At 33.9% G+C, this 27,254-nt stretch overlaps 4 protein-coding genes and 1 non-coding gene across 5 annotated transcripts in view; 3 read left to right on the top strand and 2 right to left on the bottom strand.

Moving 5' to 3' along the window:
- LOC145608728 (uncharacterized) overlaps positions 1-27,254 on the top strand; it is a 159,315-nt gene that overhangs the window by 32,050 nt on the left and 100,011 nt on the right. The window lies entirely within an intron of this gene.
- Positions 1,758-3,394, bottom strand: LOC145609584 (3'-5' exonuclease-like). The gene is made up of 2 exons (XM_081665038.1): positions 3,003-3,394; positions 1,758-1,959 (listed from the first exon to the last, which is right to left on the bottom strand). The coding sequence occupies exons 1-2, from the start codon at positions 3,392-3,394 to the stop codon at positions 1,758-1,760; spliced, it is 594 nt and encodes a 197-aa protein (XP_081521164.1).
- LOC145608535 (3'-5' exonuclease-like) lies at positions 11,292-12,364 on the top strand. The gene has a single exon (XM_081664150.1). The coding sequence runs from the start codon at positions 11,495-11,497 to the stop codon at positions 12,209-12,211; it is 717 nt and encodes a 238-aa protein (XP_081520276.1). The 5' UTR covers positions 11,292-11,494; the 3' UTR covers positions 12,212-12,364.
- Positions 14,835-17,097, top strand: LOC145609582 (acetylajmalan esterase 2-like). Its single transcript, XM_081665034.1, has 5 exons — positions 14,835-15,096; positions 15,576-15,788; positions 16,081-16,226; positions 16,375-16,648; positions 16,880-17,097. The coding sequence occupies exons 1-5, from the start codon at positions 14,835-14,837 to the stop codon at positions 17,095-17,097; spliced, it is 1,113 nt and encodes a 370-aa protein (XP_081521160.1).
- Positions 24,965-25,044, bottom strand: TRNAL-UAG (transfer RNA leucine (anticodon UAG)). The gene has a single exon. It is a non-coding gene; the product is annotated as a tRNA-Leu (tRNA).

Here is a 27,254-nt window from a genome sequence, read left to right as displayed (position 1 = left end):
AAATATATTATTACCAAATTTTGAAAACTTTCTATTAAATTAAATAATCAATTGGGTTTGGGCTATATGCCTACACCTCATGAGAGAATGTTGGACAACATACAAGCCCAAAAAAACATAATTATTGGAAAAGCAAATCCTTTCAATTCTTAGGATTATAAAGTGATTTGATTCTTTTTCATTTTTCAATGTGGGACAGTACTTCACTCACATATGGATGTTTATGAAGTCTCAAAACTATACAATACTTCGTATATTACTCCGTATTCTACCAAACAAATCAATTGGATATTGGTGTAGTAGTGATTGAGATTTTTTGGTAGGGAGGACCTGTGTTCGATCCCCGACAACAACAATTAAGAGGGAACTAGAAACTAACCACCCCGCTTCAAAAAAAAAGAAACTAACCACCCAAAACTTATCTTGAATCCGGATTAGCCCTAAGCGTGAAACGGGTAAAATTCAAAATATAAATATATATTACACTAATCTAAGACTTCATATGACTATGCATAATTATAGATTTATAGTCACTAGACTTTATATTAATGCCTACTTCCCCTGTTTATTTTACTTGACTTAACTATTTCATTTATCACGTTTGTCAATGCATAATTTAACCATCAATAACTTCAAATCTGGATAATTATAATACTCGAAGTATTTTTGTGAGACGATTCTAATAAGGTATTATATTAGTATTTTTTGAGGCGATTCTTACAACATATTCATGATAAAATTTGACTTAATTATGTTAGTACAAAAATAGTCAAAACTAATTTATGAATGATGAAAATAAGTCAAGCGTGTCAATGATTCTAAGACAGATAAAGTGTTAATAATGTTACCGGCTACAATTCATGGCTTTTGCAAGTTTTGTTCCATTGCTTTTTTAAATAATATAATTGCTCCATTCCTAATACGTAGTATATGGATTAAATTTGATTTTAAAAATAATCAAACATTAAGCAATCAATTGGGTTTGGGCTACACCCAATGTTAATGAGAGAATGTTGAACTACCAACAATCCCACAAATTAAGAAATGAAACTGTTAGCTTAGGATTATAAAGTAGTTTGATTTTTTCTCATTCTCCAATATGGGATAATCACTGACATAATTTCTTGTAGGTTGTTCATGATATCTCAAAACTACACATTATGTTACTCTGCCAAACAAAAACCTTAGTTCATGTTCCTAGATTATTATGGGTAATATATGGAGTGTGGCGAAACGAAAAGAGTGTACAAATGTGGAGGATGGACCAAGGACAAGGATTACTTGAGAGTAATGAAGAAAGAATAGGAGACCCTACTCTTAAAGTGTCCGTTTCAGAGATCAAACCACCAATTTCAAAATTAAATCTTTTCTTATCACTAGACCAACACATAATTATTGTATCTTTTCTTACCAAATGTAACACAATTTTGTGCTCAATTTACGTAAGAATAGCCTCTAAATCTCTAATATATCAATCGCGAAACAACATACATATAGTGTCCAAAGTCTCCATACATATGGTTAATGCAATGAAAGCATAAAGTTTCTCAATATAAAAAATAAAGCATATCAACTAGCTGTACTCTAAATTGGTCTGATTGAGTTACAATTACTCATTTATTTCTTATACTTATTTGTTCGTCAATTAAACACTATGATGCCTAGAAATGTTCTTCATCTGCTATAATCCCAAATCTGTAAAGTGTGATCGAACATGATCCAAAGTCCAAACCATAGAAACACACGTACATACGAACCTAAAAGTGTGCAGCGTCGAGTCGTTTGCCAATTTCGAAAGAAAGGAAGGCATCGATAGCAGCATATTGCACCTGTGCAATGCTCAAATTTGGCTGACTCCAATCACTCAAAGTAATGTTTCGTTGCTTTACATACACCAACTCTAGAACATTATATGCCAACGATACCAACCCTGCGTTGCGAAAGCCGGGCTCATCCCACCTACATATATTGACAAACATATTGCTGCAATTAGTCACATTGATATCGTTACATAGCTTGAATGCAAACTATTTGATGCAAATAATGCCTAGCTCTTTAATAGGTGAAACAACTTACAAGCTATACGTAAAATGTGCATATAGCCAAAAACATACGGAGTATCTTTAATCGCTTTATATCATACGTGACACAACTAATTATTTAATTCACAATAAGCTAATTTAAGTTTTACTTTCAATCATTCAATACAATAATGATTCATGATTATTTCCCGCTCTCCCCTAATTTGTACTCGTACAAATTATGAGAAAGTTGCACTACGGTATTATAAATACGTAGTAAAAAAAAAATTGAAAAAAAAAAACAAAACAAAACAAAAAAATTAAAAACTCTCAAATTTTCATTTAGTATAATAATTTAATAACCCTTAGACCCCTTTGAACAATTAGGCCGACTTTTTTCATCTCGGATGTAAATCAGTGGTCATAGTTCCATATCATTTTTTTTTTTAATTTCCACATTATTATTCCTATTTTTAATTTAAGATATTTTCTGCTTATTTTTGAAAAATTCTGTCTTATTAAGATTGAAAAGTTCATAAAGAATATACAACAAATAAATAAATAAAAATTAAATAACGCATACAAAGTAATAAAACATAACATCACATAAATTACGTACCCTATACTCGTAATATTCAAAATTGCTGAATTTTGACCTAATTTCTTCCAAAACATATCATTTCAGCCAAATTAATTAAAAAAAAATAAAAAAATAAAAAAAACACAAATTCAATGATAAAATTGCTTATTTTCTTGAATGCAAGAACATTTTATCAAAGTTCGTTATTACCATATGCTAAAAAAAAATGGAATAAAAAAAAAAATATGCTAAAAAAAAAAAAGACCCCCAAAATCACTACTGTAATAATATTCGTTAAAGATTGAAGAAAGATTCATAGTATAAAACAAAAACAAAGAATCACAGAAAAATCAAGAAGATAATAATGTAGAAAAATTCAAAGAAAGGAAGAAAAAATTAACCTGGTAGAAACCAAAGTACGAAGATCAACAGTATAATTAACGTACAACCCATAATCTTGATTAAGCTTTAGTACATCATCATCAATACCAACACCAACAAAAGTATAATCTTGATTAGTAAGGAACTCGACGAGGGCTCGAGGAATTCGAGTAGCGTACTGAAGTTGAAACACAAGGCAGTGATGACCTACGCATAGTTGGAGTACAGCCACGGGGTTACGATAGTACCTAGACGTGTTAGGGCGCCACTCGATGTCGAGGCCAACTACGAGTCTGTAGAGACGACGTCGATGGATGTATTCGACACGATTGATCCAAGATTCGACAGTTTCTGCTGAAGATGTTACTGTTGTTGCGATGGAGTGGTCGCCGAAGTTGACGTTCAAGTACATGTTTTGTGTGTTATTTTGAGAGAAAAATAGTAAAGAGAGAACAAAGGTTTTTTGGAGGAGGGATTTTGTTTTTATGTTGTGATTTGATTTGATGTTAGGAATGTTATTGTAATTATGTAAAGTATATATAATGTGTTTCTTGAAAGAAAAAAAAAAAGGTATTTATATCGTGTAATAGGAAGTTGCTTAGTTTAGGAATGTTGTAATACGGAGTATATTTGTCAAGATAGCCGTAGTCCGTAGGTTGTGATACATTTATTGCCTAAATATATATGCTGCAAGTGTAAAAGTATTTATCTGTCAAAAAAAAAAAAAAAAAAAAAAAAAAAGCAATTACGACTTTGTAGATTGAGGTGTCAACTTGAATCATTGCTTGAGTTCAGGTCGGGTCATTTTAGACTAGATTAACTCAATATTGTCAATTTGTTTTGGTTGAATAAATTTTTAACACCTATAAGTCCTCATTATTTCTCAAGTTAAGATAGAAATTTTAATATAGAGATGGCATTACATGATTTTAATGAAATTACAGTTTGATGAATAAGTGATATTAAATATAGTATCTAGTTTTAGTACTAATGAAATTCCAATATATTATGTGTCACAGTGTCAATATTTTCAAAACTCGACATTCATAGTTTTGTCATTAATAATTAACATAGCGGAGTAATTATATATGGTTTTTGGGTTCTTCCATCAGAATTATTGAACAATTAATCATTATCTCCCCCACCTCCGAACACACAAATACACACACAGATACAAACAGTTTTATTCGCAAAATTAGTATTTCTCTCCTCCACACACACATGCAATCAACTAAATTCTTGTATAATTTTCTTAGAATTTTAAGAACTACCAATAACATTTTATGAAAAAACAAACTAATGGGAGGAAGAAAGCGTTGAGGAAGATGCATAATGGTACAAATGAGCATTTTATACCCTTTCTAAATTAATACAGTATCTTATATAAATTTTAAAATACATGATAAAATCACACTTCAATTATCTAATTACGAGTAATATTTTATTTATCATCTGTCAAAAAATATATTTTTTATTTTTCATTTTAATACCAAAGTTCAGTAAACTTATCACTGTTATCAGTAGTTGACAAACTAAAAACTATACTCTATTTTCATTTTATATCAGTGCTATAAAATTTCAATGCATTTTAATCTCATGTCATTACACAAACTTGACACGTACAAATAATCAATAATGTACCATTTGCACACGTATGTAGTAACCTCATATGTAGCATAAACTAACGTGACACACTGCCGCCTACCACTATTTATCAAGTAATCACTCACTACTCACTCTAGCAAACAACCTAAAGTTAGTAAAGTATCAAACTTGTGAAGAACAAAAAAATGGAAGCACAAAAGGAAAGAAAAGAGCAGCTGAAAGTTGAAGGGATGAAGATTGAAGATGGTGTCAAAGGTAGCCAAGGAGTTGTTGATCCGACGATTAAGGTGCTTATTCGCGACACGATTGTTAGCGATAATAAGGTGAAGAACATGGCTTAAGATCCTGATAATGTTCTTGCCTTTTCTCGTTCTGTTAACAAGATTGATTCCTCTCTAGAATAATCGTTTTTTTTTTCAAAGCAACATTTATTCAACTTGATCTAGGGTTGTAATAAATTAATAATGGTGCGTATTGAATGTTAATCAGTTGTTGGTTGTTAATTGTTACTCCGTAGTTGTTTGACTCAACTCACTTGATTAGTAACAATAAATTTGTGAGGTTTTGCTTGGATAGCATGTATATATTTCCTCCATTTTTGAAAATTTGTTTATCTTCTTTTTCTATCTATCTCTATTTTTTATTTAATTTTTTTTTTATTATTGGGGTAATTTTTCTTTTATTTACACACTACATTTAATCCCAAGGACACTACAAATTAATATAGAACCGTAAATTTTAGTTTTACTATCTCTCAAAGTCTCAAGTAGTAACCACATGGAAGTTTAACATAGTGTAATTAATACAGTGTTAGAAATAACATTATCTTTATTTATTTGTATTCTTAAGCCAAAGTAGAAAGAGAAGTCATACTTTGTTTCTTGCATTAAAATACAAAGTCTAGTAGAAAGTTGATAAGGTTTTTCAAATCAAAGACTAATATAGGCTACACTCATAAGAGATACCTTTTAAGTCATAAGGCAAAACCTCCACCAACTACATCAAGTACTTCTTGAGTTCTTGAATTGGTGAGATGCAATATTAATAGATACTTTACTAGGTAACTTATACTCCATTTCTTGCTAATGTCACATTAGGTATATGGAGTAATTTCCAACGCTTATTAAAAGCCATGAAATTATCTGTACTTATTAAAACTCTTTTTACTTAACAACTTTCCCAAAAATGAAATACCCTACTCTGTATAGGGGTGGTAATGCGGATAAGCAGGTCGAATGTTGGTCACTTTTGGATCAATTTCAAATTGTGCTTAAAAACTACTCGATTCAAGAATAGTGTAAAATAAAAATGAGTTGACTAGTCTATATCACTGAGTCATTATCAAAGACTCATAGTACAATGATGGGAGCCAAGTGCACGTGCAACCTAGAAGGAAGAATTACTCAACTTTAGTTGTTCAAATCAATGACAAATACTCCAAAAAAAAAAAAACGAATGAAGAATTACTCAACTTTTGTTGATCAAATCAATGACAAAAACTCCGAAAAAAAAAAAAAAAACAATGACAAATCCGAATATTTATTGGCAAATACTTTTGGTATTAAAAGTTTTTTTTTATTATTTTTTAAGGAAATTTGTTATTTTTTAAAATTTTACTACAAACATTTTTTTAAAAAAATATAGAAATTGTTTCAAAAATGAATTAAATTAGGGCCTGTTCTCATTGACTGAACTCAGCTGAACTGAACTGAACTGAACTGAACTCAGCTGAACTGAACTGAACTGAACTCAGCTGAATTGAACTGAACTGAACTGAACTGAACATTTTATAAGAGAAGGAAATTAGGAGCTGAACTGAACTGAGCTGAACTGAATTGAACTCAGCTGAACTGAACTGAACTGAACTGAATTTCAACGTAAGCGAACAGGCCTTTACACTACTTTTTATTTTTATTAAACAAAATATTTAATTTTACATTATTTGTACTATAATCAATTATTCAACTCTAGATGGATTGGAAGCAATAAAGGTTTCTAAACAAATTCTCATCTAATTAAACATATTCCAATTGCTAAATAAAACACATCTTAAAGAAAAGAGCTAATAAAAAACAAAATACGGAGTAGTCTCAAGTGCATTACTTTATGGCTTATACTTATTCCATTACAAAACCCCTTGATTTCCTAACCAAGATTGATGACATGACTAATATTCTATAAATATTAAAATACAAAAAAAAAAAAAAAAAAAAAATCATTCTAAAAAATAAAAATAACAATAAAAAAATGTAAACATCAAATCTTGTCAGTTTCTTCAACCTCTGTAACTCCCTCCTTGTTCTTCACCGGAGTTTGACAAGAATGACCATCTTCCGACGACCCATGACCCGATTCTTTACCCGAATTAAAGGATCCGAATTTGGGAGTTACTTCAGGAGTTGTAGTACTAAGTTCATCAATGGGAAAACTGAAGTTGAAGCTTGAATTTGATTGGTTTTTGTTTAATTGAAGAAGAGAGAAAGTTGGGCAATTTTTCCTTCGTTTTGATTGGCGGATTTCCACGGTGGTTTCTTCTGATGATCCGCCGTCTACGGTGGCCGGAATTGATGGGGTTTTGCCGGAATTTGATGGGTTTTTTAGCTCTGACATTTTTATTAAATTATTATTGTTGTGTTTTGTTGATGAAATTAATTAAGAGTGAGAGTGAGTAAAATGAATGGTGGAAAGAGGTTAGGCTTAGGCAACTCATTTTTAGCTAGACCATTATAATTGTACTAGTAGTCAAGTAGTACCATTTATGTGCCAATAATTCTACTTTTTATGAAGTGTCATGTTATTTTAATTTTATATACTTGTATATGGATTAATCAATGATAAATTATGTAAACACATGTGTTTTTATGGGTTATTAAACACATTGCTTAATTGCTTGGTTTATTACTTTATTGGATGTCATTTTCATTATTCATGCTTTGGTAGTGTTGATTGAGTTACAAGTCATTAAACTTGTTTTGGAGGAGTGTGCATGAATGTATGTAGAGAAATAATTAAGATGATATAATTCCTTCCTTTTTTTTTTTTTTTTTTTTTTTTTTTAAATAGTTGCAACACTTCTCTTTTCACGCTTGTCAATGCATGTTTTCAATCGTTTATAAATTTAATTATCAATATGTAAAAATTATAAACATTTGATATTAATATTGTATAAATCAATATGAATCTAACAAGATCTCACATGACTGTATTTTTATTTAAGCATAAATCGTTAAAGCTAGTCAAAGTGAAACAAGTGAATATCGTAAAAGTCAAACTGTTGCAACTATTAAAAAATAGAGGAAGTAGCTTAGAAGATAGTGAAATGATCTATGTAGTACTTCATATATTGATTTGTTAAATTCAAAGAAAAGCTAAGGTTGGAACCGATGAAAATGAAAAGTGTAAGATAGAGGGAGATAGACTTGCATGAGTTATTTCATGATATTGCAATTTTAAAATAAAACATTACAAAATGTTAACAAAATTATCTATCATTATACATGATTTTCTCATTGATCCCTTGGCTTGGGTCCGTTTATCTGTTTGATGAACATGTCAATTTTGATTAAGCCATGAAGTATTAATAATCTAATGTATCTATTAACTTATCCTAAAAGCGAATAACCAATGACACTTGTCATCAACTCATCACCTTATGAAAAGTTTTCCGCCTTTTTTTTTTCAAAATCTTTAAGTAAACTATCTATATCTTATGATATTTTCTTTTCAGTTTCACAATCATATTCCATATATCTTTTATATACGAAGTAACTTATAAGTTCTTTCAAAAAAAATAGTAACTTATAAGTTGTAATATATTGTCAAAAATACTTAACAATCGTGCATTGTACGGGATTTCAACCTAGTGTTAGTACTACAGCTTAGATAATTAAATTGATTAATTTATGACCCTATAAAGTAGTTTAGATTATGCTAAAATGAGGTCAAGTTCTTTAAGTAACTCGGATAATTAATTGATTAGTATACTAGGAAAAGAAAGTAGCTTTATGATTTCTTTTGGAAGTTACTCAAGTTGGGTCCTTTAACTCGTTATTCAATTGTTGATTTTAACCTTAAGCCTACTAGTCCACAGAATGATTGATTATTGGTAGGGTAGGCACTTACTTGGGGAGAAGTACGAGTAGGCAAGTCATTGGGCCTTAGGCTCCTAGCCTCCTATGAAATGGTCATGTCCAAATGGGTCATTCGAGCTTTGGTTCATGTTAGCTCAATTCAAATCTGTCAAATTACGGTAAAAAGACTTTAAAGTTTCAACCCCAAATCGATTATGGGTCATACGCCCATATTTGATTGTAGACAATTAGAGATTTTCGCTTCGGGTATTCAATTTGGGTCAAGTTCATTGAAAATTACGAGTAGCTTACTTTGAGAAACAAATCAATTTCAGCTACATTTGAGTTCGCACGAGGCCAGGGCAAAGATTGTTGCACAATATACTATACAAGATTTTTTTTGGTAGGTAAGTTGAAGGACCTTACCGAGTCAAAACCCCTCATAGGTCAACTTGACTCAGATTAGCGGGCTAAACAATTTTAGGAAGAGTGGAGGGAGGTTAGGGAATTCCGGCTCCCAAATTGTTACTTGTGGAGATTGAACCACCAACCTCGTTGTTAGAAGATGCTCTCCTTTTCACTAACTAAGGGTCTGTTCTCATTGACCGAACTCAGCTGAACTGAACTGAACTAAATTGAACTTAACTGAAATGAATATTTTATAAGAGAAGGAAATTAGGAGCTGAACTGACTGAACTAAACTGACTGAACTGAATTTCAACGTATGAGAACAGACAAGCTTTAGCTTGGTACACAACATACAAGATTGAATAGACAAAAAGAGTATATGGATCTAACCTAATATCTCATCTCATACAATACAATTACGATCTAATTTATAACTTGCTTGATTTAAAATTATTACTCTGTATATTAAATAAATAGTAATTATTCAATGATAATACCAAGTGTAAAAAACATTATACATGTTATTAACGTACAATTGTTACAAGGATCCAATAATAAAAATGGATTTCAAATTTAGATTTTTAAAATCAAAATTGTACACGGCTTACGTCTATTGAAGCGGCTTTATATTCGATTCTCTAAAGTACTATTCATTCCATATTCTTGTACGAGTGTACATCATTCGCATTTATCGTAACCATTGTACAATATGGATTCTGAGGCACGAGTTGACGGTGTTATTATTCTTATAATGTTCGTTCTGTCTCGGCTCACCTTCTCATCAATTTTTTGAAGCCAAATTGACAAAATCATGAGCAATATAATATCGCGTATTTAAAGTATTGTGGAATGTCAACTAAGTACTTGTCTAAATGTCTACTTCCTCCATTATAGATAATGTAGAATTTCTCTCTTTTTATACATAGATTTAATATATTAAGTTATCTATAAGAAAAAATCATTGATATTTTAAAAGATAATTTCAAAACAAGATTTCATATAATTGTGTTGTTTCTTAAACACAACAATATATGCTTAAAGAGGAGTGTGTTTGAATTGAATAATGTTAAAGTCCAATAATGCAATATAATGGAATGGGTGAAATATTGATTGTTTGGTCAAAATATACACACATCTTAACAATATTGATACTTGTCTCGTGTTTTGGTTGAACCATAATCTAGTCAAGTTTAAACGAGTTTTGATGACCCTTTTAGGGCATGTTCATATTTACTGAACTGAGCTGAACTGATTGGAGCTGAACTGAACTGAACTGATTGGAACTGAACTGAATTGAGCTGAAATGAATATTTTATGTGAGAGGAAAATTAAGAGCTGAACTGAACTGAACTGATTGGAACTGAACTGAACTGATTGGAGCTGAACTGAACTGAAATTAAGTAAATGTGAACAGGCCCTTACTTAGATATTACTCCCTTCCTTTTTAAGAATAAAAGAAATTGTAACCGGTTATGCCCCTTTTGGAACTAGTATCATTAATTGCAAAATCTTTGGCATATGATTATTAGCTGGATCATTGTTATAACATATTTTTGCCTTAGTATATATTGTTGCCTTAGTATATGCATGTTTTACTCTCATATTCGAGTTGATTTCTACCCTTAATACTATACTGTTGTTTATGATCCTTATTAGTCCTGCCTAGCTTATTCATCTTCTTATCCCTCTATATAGAAAACAAATGACAAACACATTCATTTTTATCTCTATATAGTTTTAAACAAGAATTATGATATCCATTCGTTCATAGTACATGAATGCACATAATTTGTGGAGTTTTGCTAATTCTAGAAGGAAATTACGATGATATTACCATATTGGATAGAATGAAATCATTTTTAGAGTAGTGTTCTCTTTTCAGTAGACGATATTCTTTAATCTCTTAATTGTCACATCATCCACATACATTTATCATTATCGATTTATCGCTCAACGCACCGACTAAATATTAGAATTTCACCGTAGGGCCACCTCGCCCGAGCTTTATTCCCGATTTGTCGTTCTCTATCTTCAATTCGATTCCTTGCTTAAAAGTTAAAACTCAAAATTATGCAAAGCAAGAGTAAAGCTACGCGGCAAATACCAATACCAATTGCAAGCCCTTACTTTTCACTCTTGGCCCATCTTTTTATTCCGCGTTCATTTTCACTCTCACAAATGAACCTTTCACCCGTTTAGTATATATAGCCATTTACCCTACACTGACATTCCTAACTTCCCATCCCCTCCTCTATTTTACTCGTGTTCGTACCCGTTCTTGTGCAACCTCGGTTATATAACTTGTAGTCGTCCCCCACCAAAACCCGTAATTCGCGGTACTCCCAACAAATCAACTATAAACACCCTTTCATTCAACCCTTCCCTCAACTCTCTCTCACGCTCACTTTCTCTCTCCTCCAAACCCAAACATGGCAGCAGCAACAGCAGCACCACCAGCAACAATCACCATCACCGACGCGAACCCGAACCCGAACTTCAACCTCTACGACGTCAACTTCAACGGCAACCACCTCATCAAAACCACCGTCACCTCCGACCCATCAGTGGTCACCTCCTGGCTCGCCGCCCTCCCAACCGCCACCTCCGCCGCCGCACCTCTCATCGTCGGACTCGACATCGAATGGCGCCCCAACTTCGGCCGCGGCTACGACAACCCCGTCTCCACCATCCAACTCTGCACCACCACCACGACCACCGCACACGGCGGCGCCGGCAACCAATCAAACACCTACACGTGTCTAATCTTCCAGATTCTTCACTGCCCAAAACCAATCCCAAAACCCCTCTTCGAATTCCTCGCAAACGAGAACAATCTCTTTGCTGGGGTCGGGATTCGATCCGACGTCGAGCAACTTCTGATAGACTACGATCTTGTTGTTAAGAACACCGTTGATCTGGGTCATCTAGCGGTGGAGAAGGTGCCAGGTGTCAGAAAAGGAATGGGGTTGAAAGAACTAGCGAAGATTATAATGGAGGTTGATGTTCAGAAACCAAAGAGGGTTACTCTGAGTAGGTGGGATACTGAATGGTTGAGTTATCCTCAGATTCAATATGCTTGTATTGATGCTTTCTTGTCCTTTGAAATTGCTAGGAAATTGTTGGCTATTCAACAACACCAACACTAATTATTTCTAATTAGTGAAATTTTCTAACTAATTTGTGATGTTTAATAAGTGATTGTTAGGTTATTAAGATGGGTTTGAGTTGGTTTATTGGAATTCTAATGTAACATGAGTAATGTTTAATTTATGGTTTAATTATATTTTGAGTTTTTAGGATGATTGGATTGGATACTTTGTGAATTTTTTTTTGGTTATATTGATGATTTTGTTTTTGGAATTGGTTGGTTTATGACTATGGTGATAATCTTGCTTTGTGTTGTGGACTAGTGGGGTTTGGATTAAAGATGTTAATCCAATTGGAATTTGTGGTGTACTGGTGTTCCATTAAGTAATTGTTAGGTTATTGTATTTATGATGATGATTTGAGTTGGGTTTTTGAAATTTTGATGTAACACGAGTATAATGTTTAATCTGGTGATGTAATTTATGGTTCGATTGGATTTTTTAAAATTTTTTTAATTTTTGTGTGTTTTTTTTTAAGTATGATTGGTTAAATTATTTGGAATTGATTTACAATCATGGTGATAATCTTGTGGAGTTTGGATTAAAATGTTCTCATTTGGAGTTATTGTAACCAACTAAAGCAAAATTGGGATTTTTTGTTAGAAAACACAAAATATCATATTTGTTAGATTAGATCATATTTTGTTATTCAAATAAAAAATAAATTAAGGATATTTCAAATATAATTCTACTTAATTTTTTATGATGGCACGCTATGGAAAGAAAAAGATCGTTATTATTTTCAAGCTAATTAAGTCGTGGATGGGGTTGCTAATTACACGGTGATTTTAAGTCAACCTATAAATATCTTTAAGTCAATCTCGGTAGATCTTTGGACCGTACCATTGGAGTCTTGGAGAATTTGAGTAGTGTGATTATGCTCCAACCATTAGCTTTTAGCCTTTTCTTTTTCTTTGTTTTCCTCTGCATTGGTTATTTTCTTTCTAGTTGCTTACTACCTCCGGTCCAAGTTAGTTGCAACTTTGAAATATTTTATAACTTGGACCAGAGGTAGTATTTGTATTTGGCTTTGAAACAAAAAGTTAGTGCCCATTTTTGGACCACTAGTTCGAAGTACTTGCATTAAATTAGACCAGTTTTATTTGCCTAAAGCCTACATTATTACCATTGAATTTGGCAGAGGCCCAATACTGGCTTCAAAATCAAACCCAGAATTCTTGCCCGAACTTAAAACTTTTTTGGGCCAATTTTTTTGTTTCTTGTTTTTTCTTTGGATTTTATTTTATTTTATTTATATATATCAGCTCTACTTTTGAATATTACAATGGGAATATAATTCAGTCACACTTTCAAACTTGCATAATTTGTAAACACAATTGGATTTCTTGTTCTGTTTTTGTGTGTATTGTTGTCTTTGTTATCTCTGTTTTCGTTCTTTTTTATTTATCAACTCCTTGTTGGAAGCTCCTTCAAAATGCGCTTCCTCTCAATGGTATTCTGCAACAGCGAGGACTCCCAGTTGAGACTACTTGTGTTCTTTGTCGTGGTTCTTATGAGTCAGTTGATCATTTGTTTCGTGACTGCTCTTTTGTTTCAAATATCTGGACGTCTGTTCCTCTGCTTTCGTCTCTTACCATTCATCGGGACGTTCAGTTTATCGTCTGGTTTGCGGATTTGATTCTCAGTTGCGGCAGAATAAACTTTGGGATACGTTGATTACCGTAGTCTCTTTCTTTTGGGCCATTTGGATAGCTCGGAATCACAAGATATTTCGTTATGCTGTCACTTCCCCTTCTGCGATCCTTCATATTATGCAGGACTGGGTTTCTCGAGGTTCTGTGGTCGATGATTTTAAGGCCTCTGCTCGTCTTACTGGAGGTGTCTCTGGTGCCATCAGGAATCCTCCTCTCTTGTCATGTTATCTTACAGGATCTTCATATTCTTCCGCTGATATCTTTCTTTTGATCGACGGTGCTTACAATCCCCGTGATAATACTGCAGGGGCAGGTTGGATTTTTAGATCTCCGCATTCTGCCACTGTTCTTGGAGGAGGTTCCAGAGCTTTCATTTCTTCCTCAGCCTTTCAGTCAGAGTTGCAGTCTTGTTTATGGGCTTTACAGGCAGCAGACCATCGTACCTTTCGACATCTGCTGATTTATACGGATTGCTCGGCTTTATTATCTTTTCTCAGCAATGACAACTGTCGGGATATTTCTTGTTTATGGCTGTTGCAGGATATCAGGAATTTGATCTCTCGGTTTTCTTCTTGTGTTATTCGGAAGGTTCCTCGACAGTGGGTTGCTCCTGCTCATTGGTTGGCGACTCAAGCTCGTCAGCGTCATCTGTTGTTATGGTCTTTTTAATTTCTCTGTTGTGTTGTATTTTTGTTTTTAGCTCGTCTTGTCAAAAAAAAAAAAAAAAAAACTCCTTGTTGGATAATGTTGTAATACACGACTAAGCCTAAATATGATTTCAGATTTTTAGAATATTTGATTACCTCTACTAATAAATAGGTGTTATGCTAAGAATAGCACTGTTATCCCATTAGATAAAAACCTCCATTCTTATCTTTCTTGTTAAGTGGGAAAGAATTATAATCACCATTTGAAAAATCTTAGTTTAATTATTAGTTTATCCATACTAATTAATTACATCTATAGCAATGGCTAAGAATGCAAAAACTTTTGTTAATCTTGCATTTCTTTTAGCTATTGCCTTATCGCTCCATGCAATCCAATGTCAAGTTCAACCCCCAATCGATGCTATCTATCAATTTGGAGATTCGATCTCAGATACTGGTAATTTAATACGCGATAATTTCATTGGTGAACATTCAAACTTTGCCTCACTTCCATATGGACAAGACTTCTTCCATAAAGCTACTGGACGTTGCTCCAATGGACGTCTTATGATTGATTTCTTTGGTACGTGCTTTTGTTTCTTAAGCTTTCTTAGGCAAAATAAATTCTCATGCATCATGTTTTAATAGTACTTCCTTAATCAATATTATCCAATTAAGGTTATATGATTGTAATACTTATCTTTCAAATAACCTGCAATGAGATAAAAACAAAAAATCTAAATTTACTTCAAAACAAACTTTTTATTTTTACTTTAAATGGCCAAAAACAACCTAAATTTCAAATTTTTTTTTTTTTTCTTTTTTTAAAAAAGAAAACCATTAAAGTCGTCATTTAAACAATGCACATTTCATCATTTTGTAACGAAATACTTTGAAACCCAAAATAATTTACATTGTTTCTTAACTTATTAATTTTTTCCTCTACGGCTTTCTTAACATATCTTCCGAATATTTAAATAAACATAGGAAGTATCTATGAAGTGGGCGAGTTCTAATAAAAAAGTTTGTAATACAAGTATTTTTATTATTTTGCAAATGCAGCTGAATACTTCAAGCTGCCATACCTTGATGCATACCTAAACAAGGCTGGTAACTTTAGTCATGAAGTCAACTTCGCGGTTGCTGGGTCAACGGCTCTTAGCAGTGCTACCTTAGCACTTAAAGGAATTCTTTCACCTCTCACTTGCAGTTCTTTATCAGTACAACTTAATTGGTTCCGATCTTATCTTACTTCTATTTGTCCCGATCTAAACGGTACTTATTACAAAACTATACATACATGTGCATGCTGAATATCATATATACTTTCTCTGTTTCATAAATATTATAACATTTCAACTATGCCGTCTTCAAATAATCTTTTAGAGTAAGTATATATAATATTCATGATCGATAATGTAACTAGCTAAACATATACGGAGAACTTGTATATTTATTTTGTTTATGAACTAATTACTTAAATCAATCAATTAATTAATAAAAAGTCATATAACATCTACAAATGAAATTGAAAATTAACGATTGATTGTATTTTTTATGTATGTAGATTGCAAAAGTAAATTTGCCAACGCGCTTTTTATTATTGAATCCGGTGGCAATGACATCAATTATGCTGCATTAGAATGGAAAAATATGCAAGACATATATGGTAATGTACCCGAGGTTGTTGGGGCAGTTAAAGCCGCCGTTGAGGTAAGTTGTACTAGTATTTGTTATTTATTATGCTAATACCATACTTACTCTATTTTTTTAATATTGCAACGATTTCCTTTACATGAACTCATAATAAAAGAACGGAGGAAGTATATTCTAATTTAACTACTATATATCGCTCATGTAGGAAGTAATTAACTTTGGTGCAACTCGTGTTGTCGTTCCTGGAAATTTTCCATTCGGTTGTTTTCCAATTTATCTTTATATGTTTCCACAAAAGGACGCAACAATGTATGATGAACTGCATTGTCTTCAATATTTGAATGAGTTAAGCACATACCAAAACAATTTCTTACAAAAAATGATTAGAGAACTTCAAGCGGAACACCCATCGGTTACAATCGTCTATGCTGACTACTTTAATGCCATGAAAGGACTCCTTCAAAACGCCACTGCTCTCGGTTAGTCTAACTTTTCATATTAACATTCATACGTCTTTTTTCAATTTTACGTATGTCAATGCAAAATTTAAATTAGTCATTGATATTTTCACTTTTGATACGTTAAAGCAAATAACAAGTCACTTTTTTTTTTTTACTTAATTAAAGAGTATTTTTTTTTCCCTTCAGTATGTGGATAACGTAAGAGTCAAAGGGTTGCAAGGAACTAACGGTGAATATATATATTTGCAGGATTCGATGAAACACTAAAGACATGTTGTGGGAAGGGTGATAATATTGCGAATTTTAGTGTAACAAAAATATGTGGATTCAATGGGGCTCCGGTGTGTCCAAACCCTGACAAGAGTGTAAATTGGGATGGAATTCATATGACTGAACATGCTTACAAAGTCATGGCAGACTGGTTATTGCAACATAATATTCTTCCTGCCATCTCCAAAGCGTCTTGATTTGTTTCATAGAGGAGTTATGAATATACAGTAAAAAGAAAAGGGTTCAAGCTCGACAGACCAAATCGGGAAAACTCTTTCTTTTCCTTTTTCTTTTTACTTACATATTTTAATACAAAATATAGAATATTCTATATATTTTGTATATGATGTATATACAACCCATTTCATTATTCATTGGAATCCAACACTTCAGTGGATTTCATTTCATTTATCATTTAGTTTAGTTTTAATTTCGGTTTTTTTTTTGTAAAATTGAATATATATATATATATATATATATATATATATATATATATATATATATATATATATATATATATATATATATATATATATATATATATATATATATATATATATATATATATATATATATATATATATAAAATAGAAATAAAGAAAATAAATAAAGAAAGGAGTCTTTAAGTCGTGTTACCGAGGGTCTCGTTTCAAAAAAATACGCCGTCTAGGGGCTTTACCCAGACTAAGTATAGAATACTTCCTATTTTCCTTTATTTTATTACTCCATATTTGTGTTACTCGTCGTATAATCTTTGTTTTGCTAGTATTATTATGATTTCGCATTACATTATTATTATTGGTGTGATTTTGATTTAATTAGAACTATCAACGAACTTATATCAATTGAAATTAAAAGTCATTAATAAAGCAAGCGACGACAATATAGTTTAAATTGGTACCATGGTCCGTACGCACTATAAAAAACCCGACCCGATTGTCCCGACCCGATTTCCCGATGACCCGGGAAATACCCGATGGGAAATTTGGGGAAAAAAGTTGTTTTTTCGGGACGGGTACTGACCCGGGAAAATTGCTTGTTATCCGGGTCGGGACATGGGCCGCATTATTTAATTCGCGGGTACCCGAATACCCGCTATCTTTAAAAAAAAAAACACTCTCTCTCAAACTAAGCCCAGCCCATTTATAGTTTAACCCTAGTTAGGGTTTTTCCTCTCAAACTCTCACGCCTCTCCCAGACTCCTCTCTCTCTCTCTCTCTCTCCCTCCTCTTACATCTCTCTCATTCCCTACCTCCTTTCTCTCTCCTCATGCCAATACCACTCCCACCAAAGCCGCTGATCACAAAATCCAGGCCAAATACTTCGCCGCCGCCGTCCTCCTCGACCCCGCCAACCACATCATCAAAGCACTCAGCTCGCGCTCGAACTCCAAGGGTTCATCAAGACCTCCGCCCTTGCCGTGCTCTCCTTCCTCGTGGTTGCGTCGCTTGAACTTCCCGTCGATTACTCCGGCTTCATCTTTGTATGCGTCGTCGGCGGCTTCTATTTATAATTCTTTTTCTCCTGTTTATTTTACAATTGTATTAAATTTTGTCAACCACTTTTATTTGTTTATTTTTTGCATCAAAGATTCAATCTTTAAGTTGTTAATTCCATGATTTTTTTTTTTCTACATTTTTCCCAGAAATTGTAAATTTAATTTTATATTCAGCATTGTGTTTTTGTTTTTTTGATGATGATATGCTTGTGAATTAGGAAATAAATGGTTATAATTTGTGTTTACCTAACAAAAACTTTAAATTACAGCAAGTATAAATAACTAAAATTAATACAAGTTTTTTTTTTTTTAAAAAAAAAAGAAATCCGGGTACCCTATGTCCCGACCCGAATAATTCGGGTACCCGAAACCCGGGTACCCGAGATATTCGGGTCGGGATATGGGACAGATTCACAACTACCCGTAACTCCGGGTACCCGGGTTTTCGGGTACCCGGATTTGAACACCCCTAGGTGTAATACAACATTTGACATAAGAAAATGTCACACATAATAATTTTATTTGATGACATATTCGAGTGTATAAATAAAAAATTAATTAAAATTTCCAAATCCATTGCTTGTGAATGCTAGGCATTCCGCGCGTTCTTCTTCCAACCCTATAATCCTCGAAGCGGCAGCAATTCTGACAGTTTCTGGTGAGTTGCCGGTCAAGTCCTTAAAGAGCTTCTTTTCCAGAGCGTCGATGACTCTCAGGCATTTCTGCTCCTCTGCAAATCTCTCCGAAGCATAATCTATAACCCTTTTATTTTCACGGAATGGTAAGCATTTCGTGCGTTCTTCTTCCAACTCTATAAGCCTCAAAGCGGCAGCATGTCTGAAAGTTTCTGGTGAGTTCCCGGTCAAGTCCTTAAAGAGCTTCTCCTCCAGAGCGTCGATGTTACTCAGGCATTTCTCCTCCTCTGCTAATCTCTCTGAAGCAAAATCTATAATCCTTTTTTGTTGTCCCACGGCGTGTGCTACGAGCACAAGAACCACCACCATAAACATCACCAATGCCGCCTGCTTATTACTATTGCTCATCTTTTTATTCAAATGATAATTTACTTGATAAAAATGTAATGTTACCAGAAAGAAAATTTAGTGTATGTATGTAGTGCATTTAGGGAACTAGAACCCTTAACATATTTATGGTTCAAGATTGATCGTAGTACATACAATAGCTGTCAATCATTAATTATAATTTGTTCATATTGTTATGTAACGTGCTTCCCAAATCATATGGATTAGTGGGAGAGAACTACTCCATTAAAGTATTGGTTTTTGAAACCAAAATACATAATTATATGATAAGAATAATAAGATCATATATTAAGGATTTAAAAAATTATACAAGATTAAATTAATGTAATTAAACATTAATAAAGCATATTACTAATTTAGTGCTGCTGTTATGCTTAGCTGAGCTGGCATTCTGTTATCTCCCTTTTGTCTTTTAGCTTTCTGTTATTTTGGTACAATGCATGTATTAGATTCTTGCCAGCTATTGTAGCTCTGCTGATTAGTGCATGTATTAAGGTGTAATGCTGTAACCGTTTCATTTTTCAAGCAATCAGAAAATATCCTCCCTCTTCTCTTCTCTGAATTCTCTCTGATTCTACAATGAATTTCCTCTGCTTTGAGTGTTGAAATCATCTTATTGCAGTCTTTATGGTATCAGAACAACTCATTGCAGTGCTGGAAATTCTTACAGATTGATTGCTCATATATATCTCTCTTCTCTCTACTCTCATCTTCTTCTTCTTCTTCTGTTCTGTTCTTTTTCTTCTCTTCTCTTCTGTTCTTCTATTCTATAATCTCTCTTTCTTTTCTTCTAATATCTTCCAAATGGCTGGTGGAAGTGGAAGAATCAGCTTCCAAGATATGCTCAATCCTCTCTTTCTTCATCCCTCTGACAGTGCTGCCTCTGTCCAAGTTGATAAACTCCAAGGATCTGCTGATTACAGATCTTGGCACAGAACCATGGAAATTAATCTCTCTTCTAAACGCAAGCTGGGTTTTGTTCTTGGCACTGTGCTCAGGCCAACTGATGATGAGCTGAAAGGAGAGCTTTGGGACACCTGTAATAACATGGTAATTTCCTGGATCACACATAATGTATCTCCTACTGTTAAGAAATCAATCATGTTTATGACTTCTGCTAGAGATATTTGGCTTAATCTGGAAAAACGTTTTTCCTTGACTAATGGATCTAGAAAATATAAACTGAACAAGGATTTGTTTGAGATTAAACAAAACTCCATGCCTGTAAATGAATATTTCACTATGCTGAATGCTGTATGGGAGGAATTGGACTCCATGAATTTGCTTCCTACTATTTCTAACCCAACTGCTGAAGTGCAATATCTCTTGACTGCTATCCAAACTCAGAGAGAAGAGGCAAAGCTCTTTCAATTTCTGAATGGATTGGATGAAGTTTATAAACCTCAGAGAAGCCAATTGCTTCTCATGATCCCTTTACCATCTGCAGAAACAGCTGCAGCTGCTATGCAGCAGGAGGAGGCACAAAGAGAGGTTCTAAACCTCAATAAACCTGGGATTGAAAACATGGCTTTGTACAGCAAATCTATAGGTCCTGACAGGTCCTTAGTGTGCACTGCTTGTGGTCTCAGAGGACACAAGAGTGACAGATGCTGGACATTCATTGGGTCCCCACCATGGCACTCAAAACACAGATCTGTAGCTCCTCTAAATAGACCAAAATCTGGTGTATCTAACTCTCAGCAACGCTGGAAATCAGGTGGAAACACACCAAAACTAGCTGCAACTGTTCAATCCAGTTCTGGATCTGATAATTCTGGGTTGTTGTTCACACCACAACAACTTGATCAAATAGCCAAAATGATGCCAAAATTGCTATCTCAAGCTAAGGGATCTGATACTGATGATGAGTTGGAACATTTTTCAGGAATGATTACTTGCAATAATGCTGTAAACTCAGGTGTATGGATCATAGACTCAGGAGCTTCTGATCATATGACTCCTAATCTGCAGCACCTTGATAATTATACAAAGACTGTTAATGCTGCAAACATTAACCTTCCTAATGGTGAGAAATCAAAAATCTCACATATAGGAAGTGTTACTCTTGCAAATGGCCTGAGATTGGAAAATATGTTGTGTGTGCCAAGCTTCAAGCATAGTCTGCTATCTGTTCAGAAATTAGTCAAGGAAAATGAGTGTCAGGTGCAGTTTTATCCATCACATTGTGTTATTACAGACACTAAAACTCAGAAGATAAGGGGCACAGGACAAATGAGAAATGGACTATACTACCTTGACAGTCACATTTCTGAGATGCAGGAACAGGACACCAATCTGAGTATTGTGCATATGAGTGCTCACAACTCTACTGGAGCAACACACAAAGCTGATTCTCTTGTTATTTGGCACCATAGATTGGGCCATGCTTCTCTCACAAAACTGAAGTTCATTCCATGTGTGAAACCTTTTACATCACACAACTCCAAAGTGTGTGTGACTTGCCCTATGTCTAAATTTACCAAGCTGCCATATAATCTGAGTGATTCTCATGCTGCTGAGCCTTTTGACTTGATTCACATAGACATATGGGGTCCTTATAGAGTCACCACAAAAGGAAAATACAGGAACTTCTTGACTATTGTTGATGATCATACAAGAAATAGCTGGGTGTACTTACTGCAACTCAAATCTGATTCTCTGTCTACCCTGGAAACATTCTATAATTATGCTCATACTCAGTTTGGCAAAAGCATCAAAGTTATAAGGTCAGACAATGCCTTAGAGTTTGATGATGGTCCCTGCAGAATTTTCTTTGCAAAATATGGGATAATACATCAAACATCCTGTGTAAAGAGACCTCAGCAAAATGCTAGGGTGGAAAGAAAGCATAGACATGTCTTGGAAGTGGCTAGAGCTCTAAGATTTCAAGCTGCATTGCCTCTATCATATTGGGGTGACTGTGTTTTGACTGCAGTTCACATCATTAACAGGCTTCCTACACCCATTCTCAGCAACAAAACTCCTTTTGAGTGTTTGTTCAATAAAGTTCCAGATTACAGTCATCTCAAGGTTTTTGGATGCCTGGCATTTGCTTCCAACCCAGATCACTCAACTGACAAATTTGAAGCTAGAGCAGTGCCCTGTATTTTCTTGGGTTATCCAGCAACTCAGAAGGGGTATAAGCTGCAGACCTTGAACAATAAACATAATTTTGTTTCAAGAGATGTGATATTTCATGAGCATATTTTTCCTTTTCACTCTTCCTCTACTCAGTTCTATATGCAACCTATTCCTGAGACTGTTACTCAAAATGATCTTGAAATCTATGCTGATTTTGACTTTGTTACACCAGAAAATCAAGCTGATAATTCTTCACCTCCACACTCACCCATACCACCTCATTCTCAGTCCCCTATTCCTCACTCAAACCCATCTACACCAGCTACTTCATCATCTCCTTCCTCAGATACCTCACCTTCCCCACCACCTGTCAGAAAAACAACCAGACCTCACAAAATTCCAATCTGGCATAAAGACTATTTTCTTCCCAACAAACCACCTCACATCTCAAACCTAGCCATTACTGAAATCCACCAAAATTTCACATGTTTCTTATCTGCTCTTCTCACTGCCAAAGATCCCATATTCTTCAAGGATGCTGTTAAGCATGAACATTGGGTTCAAGCCATGAACAAAGAGCTAGATGCCCTGGAATCCAATGATACTTGGGATATTACTCTTTTGCCACCTGGAAAACAGGCCATTGGTTGCAAATGGCTGTATAAAACTAAGTATAACCCAGATGGATCCATTGAAAGGCACAAATCCAGACTGGTTATTCTAGGCTGCAAACAGCAGTATGGAATTGATTATTCTGAAACTTTTGCTCCTGTAGCAAAAATGACAACTGTCAGAACACTTGCTGTGGCAGCAATTGAACAGTGGCATGCCATTCAGATGGATGTCACAAATGCTTTTCTCCATGGTGATTTATTGGAAAATGTATACATGAAAATGCCACAAGGTTATACTGGATTAGGAAGCAGAATCCAGTTATGTTCTGATCCCTCTCAGGTGTTCAAGTCTTCCTCATCTCATGTCTGTAAACTTAAGAGAGCTCTGTATGGATTAAAACAGGCTCCAAGACAATGGTTTCACAAATTGTCTTACACCTTGATTCAGATGAGCTTCATTCAATCCAAGTCTGACTACAGTTTGTTCATTAAAACTTCTGCTACTTCTATTACTCTGATTCTCATTTATGTGGATGATTTGCTTATTTGTGGAAATAATCTCCATGACATTGAGTGCCTCAAATCTTTATTGTCTAAGTCTTTTCACATGAAAGATCTTGGTCAAGTCAGATACTTTCTTGGTATTGAAATTAACAGAAGTGATGCCGGTTTCTTTCTTTCTCAAAAGAAATATGTCACTGACATCTTAAGGGAGTTTGGGATGCTAAATACCAAGCCTTTACTGCTTCCTATGGATAGTCATGTCAAGCTGACAGCAACCAAGGGTGATCTTCTATCTGATCCTACTCCTTACCAAAGGCTACTTGGCAGGCTTATTTACTTGACCATTACAAGGCCTGACATCACTTATACTGTCCATATTCTTACTCAGTTTATGCAATGCCCCACCAATGTTCATATGCAGGCTGCTAAACGATTGCTTAGATACCTTGCTGGTACCATTTCTCAAGGCATTCTTCTTGCCAGTAACTCAGCTGCTGTGCATACAGCTTATTGTGACAGTGATTGGGGTGGCTGTCCAATGACTAGGAAGTCAACTACAGGGTACTGTATCTTTCTTGGTTCATCTCCTGTTTCATGGAAAACCAAGAAACAGTCTGTTACAGCTCTTTCTTCTGCTGAAGCTGAATACAGGGCAATGGCTCTTACCACCTGTGAAGTGTCTTGGCTTACTGCTCTGCTGCATGATCTTGGCATTACTAATCTTCCTCCAACTGTTCTTAAATGTGACAATCAAGCTGCTCTTGCTATTGCAGCCAACCCAGTGCTTCATGAACGTACTAAGCATGTTGAAATTGATTGTCATTTTGTTAGAGATCAAGTCCAGAAAGGGTCAATCAAGCCTGAGAAAGTTTCTTCAACTGAGCAAATTGCTGATATCTTCACCAAGGTTCATCCTGTGAAGTTGCATTCTAAGCATATTTCCAAGCTGGGAGCTTCTCCTTGTTCACACTCTCCAGCTTGAGGGGGAGTAATAAAGCATATTACTAATTTAGTGTTGTTGTGCTTAGGCTGCTGTTATGCTTAGCTGAGCTGGCATTTGAGCTGGCATTCTATTATCTCCCTTTTGTCTTTTAGCTTTCTGTTATTTTGGTACAATGCATGTATTAGATTCTTGCCAACTATTGTAGCTCTGCTGATTAGTGCATGTATTAAGGTGTAATGCTGTAACCGTTTCATTTTTCAAGCAATCAGAAAATATCCTCCCTCTTCTCTTCTCTGAATTCTCTCTGATTCTACAATGAATTTCCTCTGCTTTGAGTGTTGAAATCATCTTATTGCAGTCTTTAAACATGATTAAAAAATGTGACGGTTGTGGGATTTGAACCCACGCCCTTTCGGACCAGAGCCTAAATCTGGGGCCTTAGACCACTCGGCCAAACCGTCTTCATGTTTACAGTTTAGTAGTATTAATTATGATTTCTTACTTAAATAATCCAAAAGTGACATAATTTCCTTAGAAGCAAATAAAATTAAAAATTTGCATGCATGATCGAGCACGTGATACTTGTAACGACTTAAATAATTAAGGGGTGTTTGGTATGGGTTTTTTTTTATAGAGGTGGAAACGGAATTAAATTACTGTTTTCATTAAAACATGTTTAGTTAATGAGTAAAGTAATACAAACCGTTTCCTAGTAGTATCCCATCCCACCACTTTGTTTCCGGTGTAAAATTGAGGAAACAAATCTTGTTTCTTTCCTCTAACCCAAAAAATGCACAACTCTACCCTCTTCTACTCTCTACTCTCATTCCATAATTCCCCTCAAATTCCCAACTTGATCGATCGAAATCCTAGATTTTGCTCAAGTTAATCAATTTTCCTACCTCAAATCTAGGAAAATGTCCGATATTTTGAGAGTGAGGGATAGCTCGAGTGGTTAGAGCTTTCCGGCCTCCCGATTTCAAGAGATCCTGGGATCGATTCTCACCCCCACCCTTGTGGCTCTCTAAACACCAAAAATAAAAATCTGATATTTTAAAAATAATTTTACCGAATTTGATTATCATAACTCCGTCCCACTTGTAGATTTGAAAATATCACTTGATATTCTCAATGATATTTTATTATTTAATATAAACTTCAACTTTACTTATACTAGCTTCAGACCCATGCCATGCACGGTAATTCCTAAAACTTAATTCATTATTATTAACAACATAATAATTTATACTTCTACCACTTTATTTAAAAAAATACTTGTGAAAAAATAAAGTTAATCTATCTAAAATATATTGTATGTTTAAATATTTAGTCCGTCTTGTGTGAGGTTGGCCACTTGTAAAAGAACAAAGTAACCCCTTAAAGCTAACCACCTATACAATTACTGACCGAGTAATCCCTATAACACTGATCGAGTAACCCCTATAACACTAATGACAAAGTAACCGCTTTAATGCAAACTAGATAACCCCTGTTACACTAATAAAGTAACTCCTATGATGACCGGCCACATGGTGTGACCAACCACATATAAGACTTTGTGTTAAACTTTTAATATGTCAATTTGATGTACTGGTATATTACTATTAGGTAACAAAGAAATATTTATATGTTTATAAGTGAAATAATAAAATTAATATGTCTAATTTTTTTATTGACAACTGGTTAATAGAAATAACAGAAAATAAAATAAATTATGTGGAGTAAGGATGATTATTATGATTATATTTAGTTTCCTTTTACAGGGGATTTGGGTGAAAATTAAAATAAGATTTCAAATCAACACGACGAATAAAATTGTTTTTTTTTTTCCATTGAACCCCCCTATTCTAGAACTACTTCGTATAATGTATAATGGTATAGTGTTGATATTATATATATATATATATATATATATAAAACATAGTGTTGATATTATATATATATATATATATATATATATATATATATATATATATATATATATATATATATATATATATATATATATATATATATATATATATATGGGGAGTTTTAGAGGGAAAAAAAACAGCACCAGAAATTGACACATGTCATTCCTGGTGTCTGTTTTAGTACTATGTTATTGATGATTGATTATTGACACACTAGAAAATGACACGTGTGTGTCATTAAGGTATGTATATTCTTATTTTAAATTATTTCCTAATTTATTATTTTTGAAAGAAAATTTATTTCCTAAATTTAGGGTATGTTCTATTCACATAAACTTACCTTATTATAGCGTGTCAAAAAAAAAAAAAAAAAACTTACCTTATTATAGATAATTGATTTAATAATTAACAATTATGGAATAGGGCCTAACTATAACTTTTTTTTTGGGGTATTAGTATCTTGCAATCATGGACTCGGGACTCATGGAGTCATGGTAACATATAAACAATTTTTTTTTCCTACCCGGTTCACCCTTTAGACTAATTCGGATCTGGGGATCAGTTTTGGGTGGTTAGGTTCCAATCCCCTCACAATTGTTGTTGCGGGGGATCGAACACAGGTCTTCCCTACCAAGTGTAGTCCTAGCCACCACTACACCAACATCCAATTGGTTACATATATACAATACAATATATTAAAATAATACAAGGTCAAATTTAAAAGTCTGTAAATTACTTTAGTTAGTTTTCAATTTCAA

This window comes from Chenopodium album, chromosome 23 (assembly GCF_948465745.1).
Source record: "Chenopodium album chromosome 23, dcCheAlbu1.1, whole genome shotgun sequence".
NCBI lineage: Eukaryota > Viridiplantae > Streptophyta > Magnoliopsida > Caryophyllales > Amaranthaceae > Chenopodium > Chenopodium album.
The sequence above is the reverse complement of the archived record's forward strand: the minus strand, read 5'-3'. Positions and strand labels throughout refer to the sequence as shown.

What these genes read in the sequence shown, in the direction of transcription:
- LOC145609584 (XM_081665038.1), bottom strand. Translation starts at nt 3,394, where the DNA reads ATGTACTTGAACGTCAACTTCGGCGACCACTCCATCGCAACAACAGTA. An exon ending in CGTACTTTGGTTTCTACCAG is followed by an intron (nt 1,960 to 3,002) that starts GTTAATTTTTTC and finishes CAATATATGTAG; the next exon opens with GTGGGATGAGCCCGGCTTTC.
- LOC145609582 (XM_081665034.1), top strand. Translation starts at nt 14,835, where the DNA reads ATGGCTAAGAATGCAAAAACTTTTGTTAATCTTGCATTTCTTTTAGCT. An exon ending in TCTTATGATTGATTTCTTTG is followed by an intron (nt 15,097 to 15,575) that starts GTACGTGCTTTT and finishes TTGCAAATGCAG; the next exon opens with CTGAATACTTCAAGCTGCCA. An exon ending in CAGTTAAAGCCGCCGTTGAG is followed by an intron (nt 16,227 to 16,374) that starts GTAAGTTGTACT and finishes TCGCTCATGTAG; the next exon opens with GAAGTAATTAACTTTGGTGC.
- LOC145608535 (XM_081664150.1), top strand. Translation starts at nt 11,495, where the DNA reads ATGGCAGCAGCAACAGCAGCACCACCAGCAACAATCACCATCACCGAC.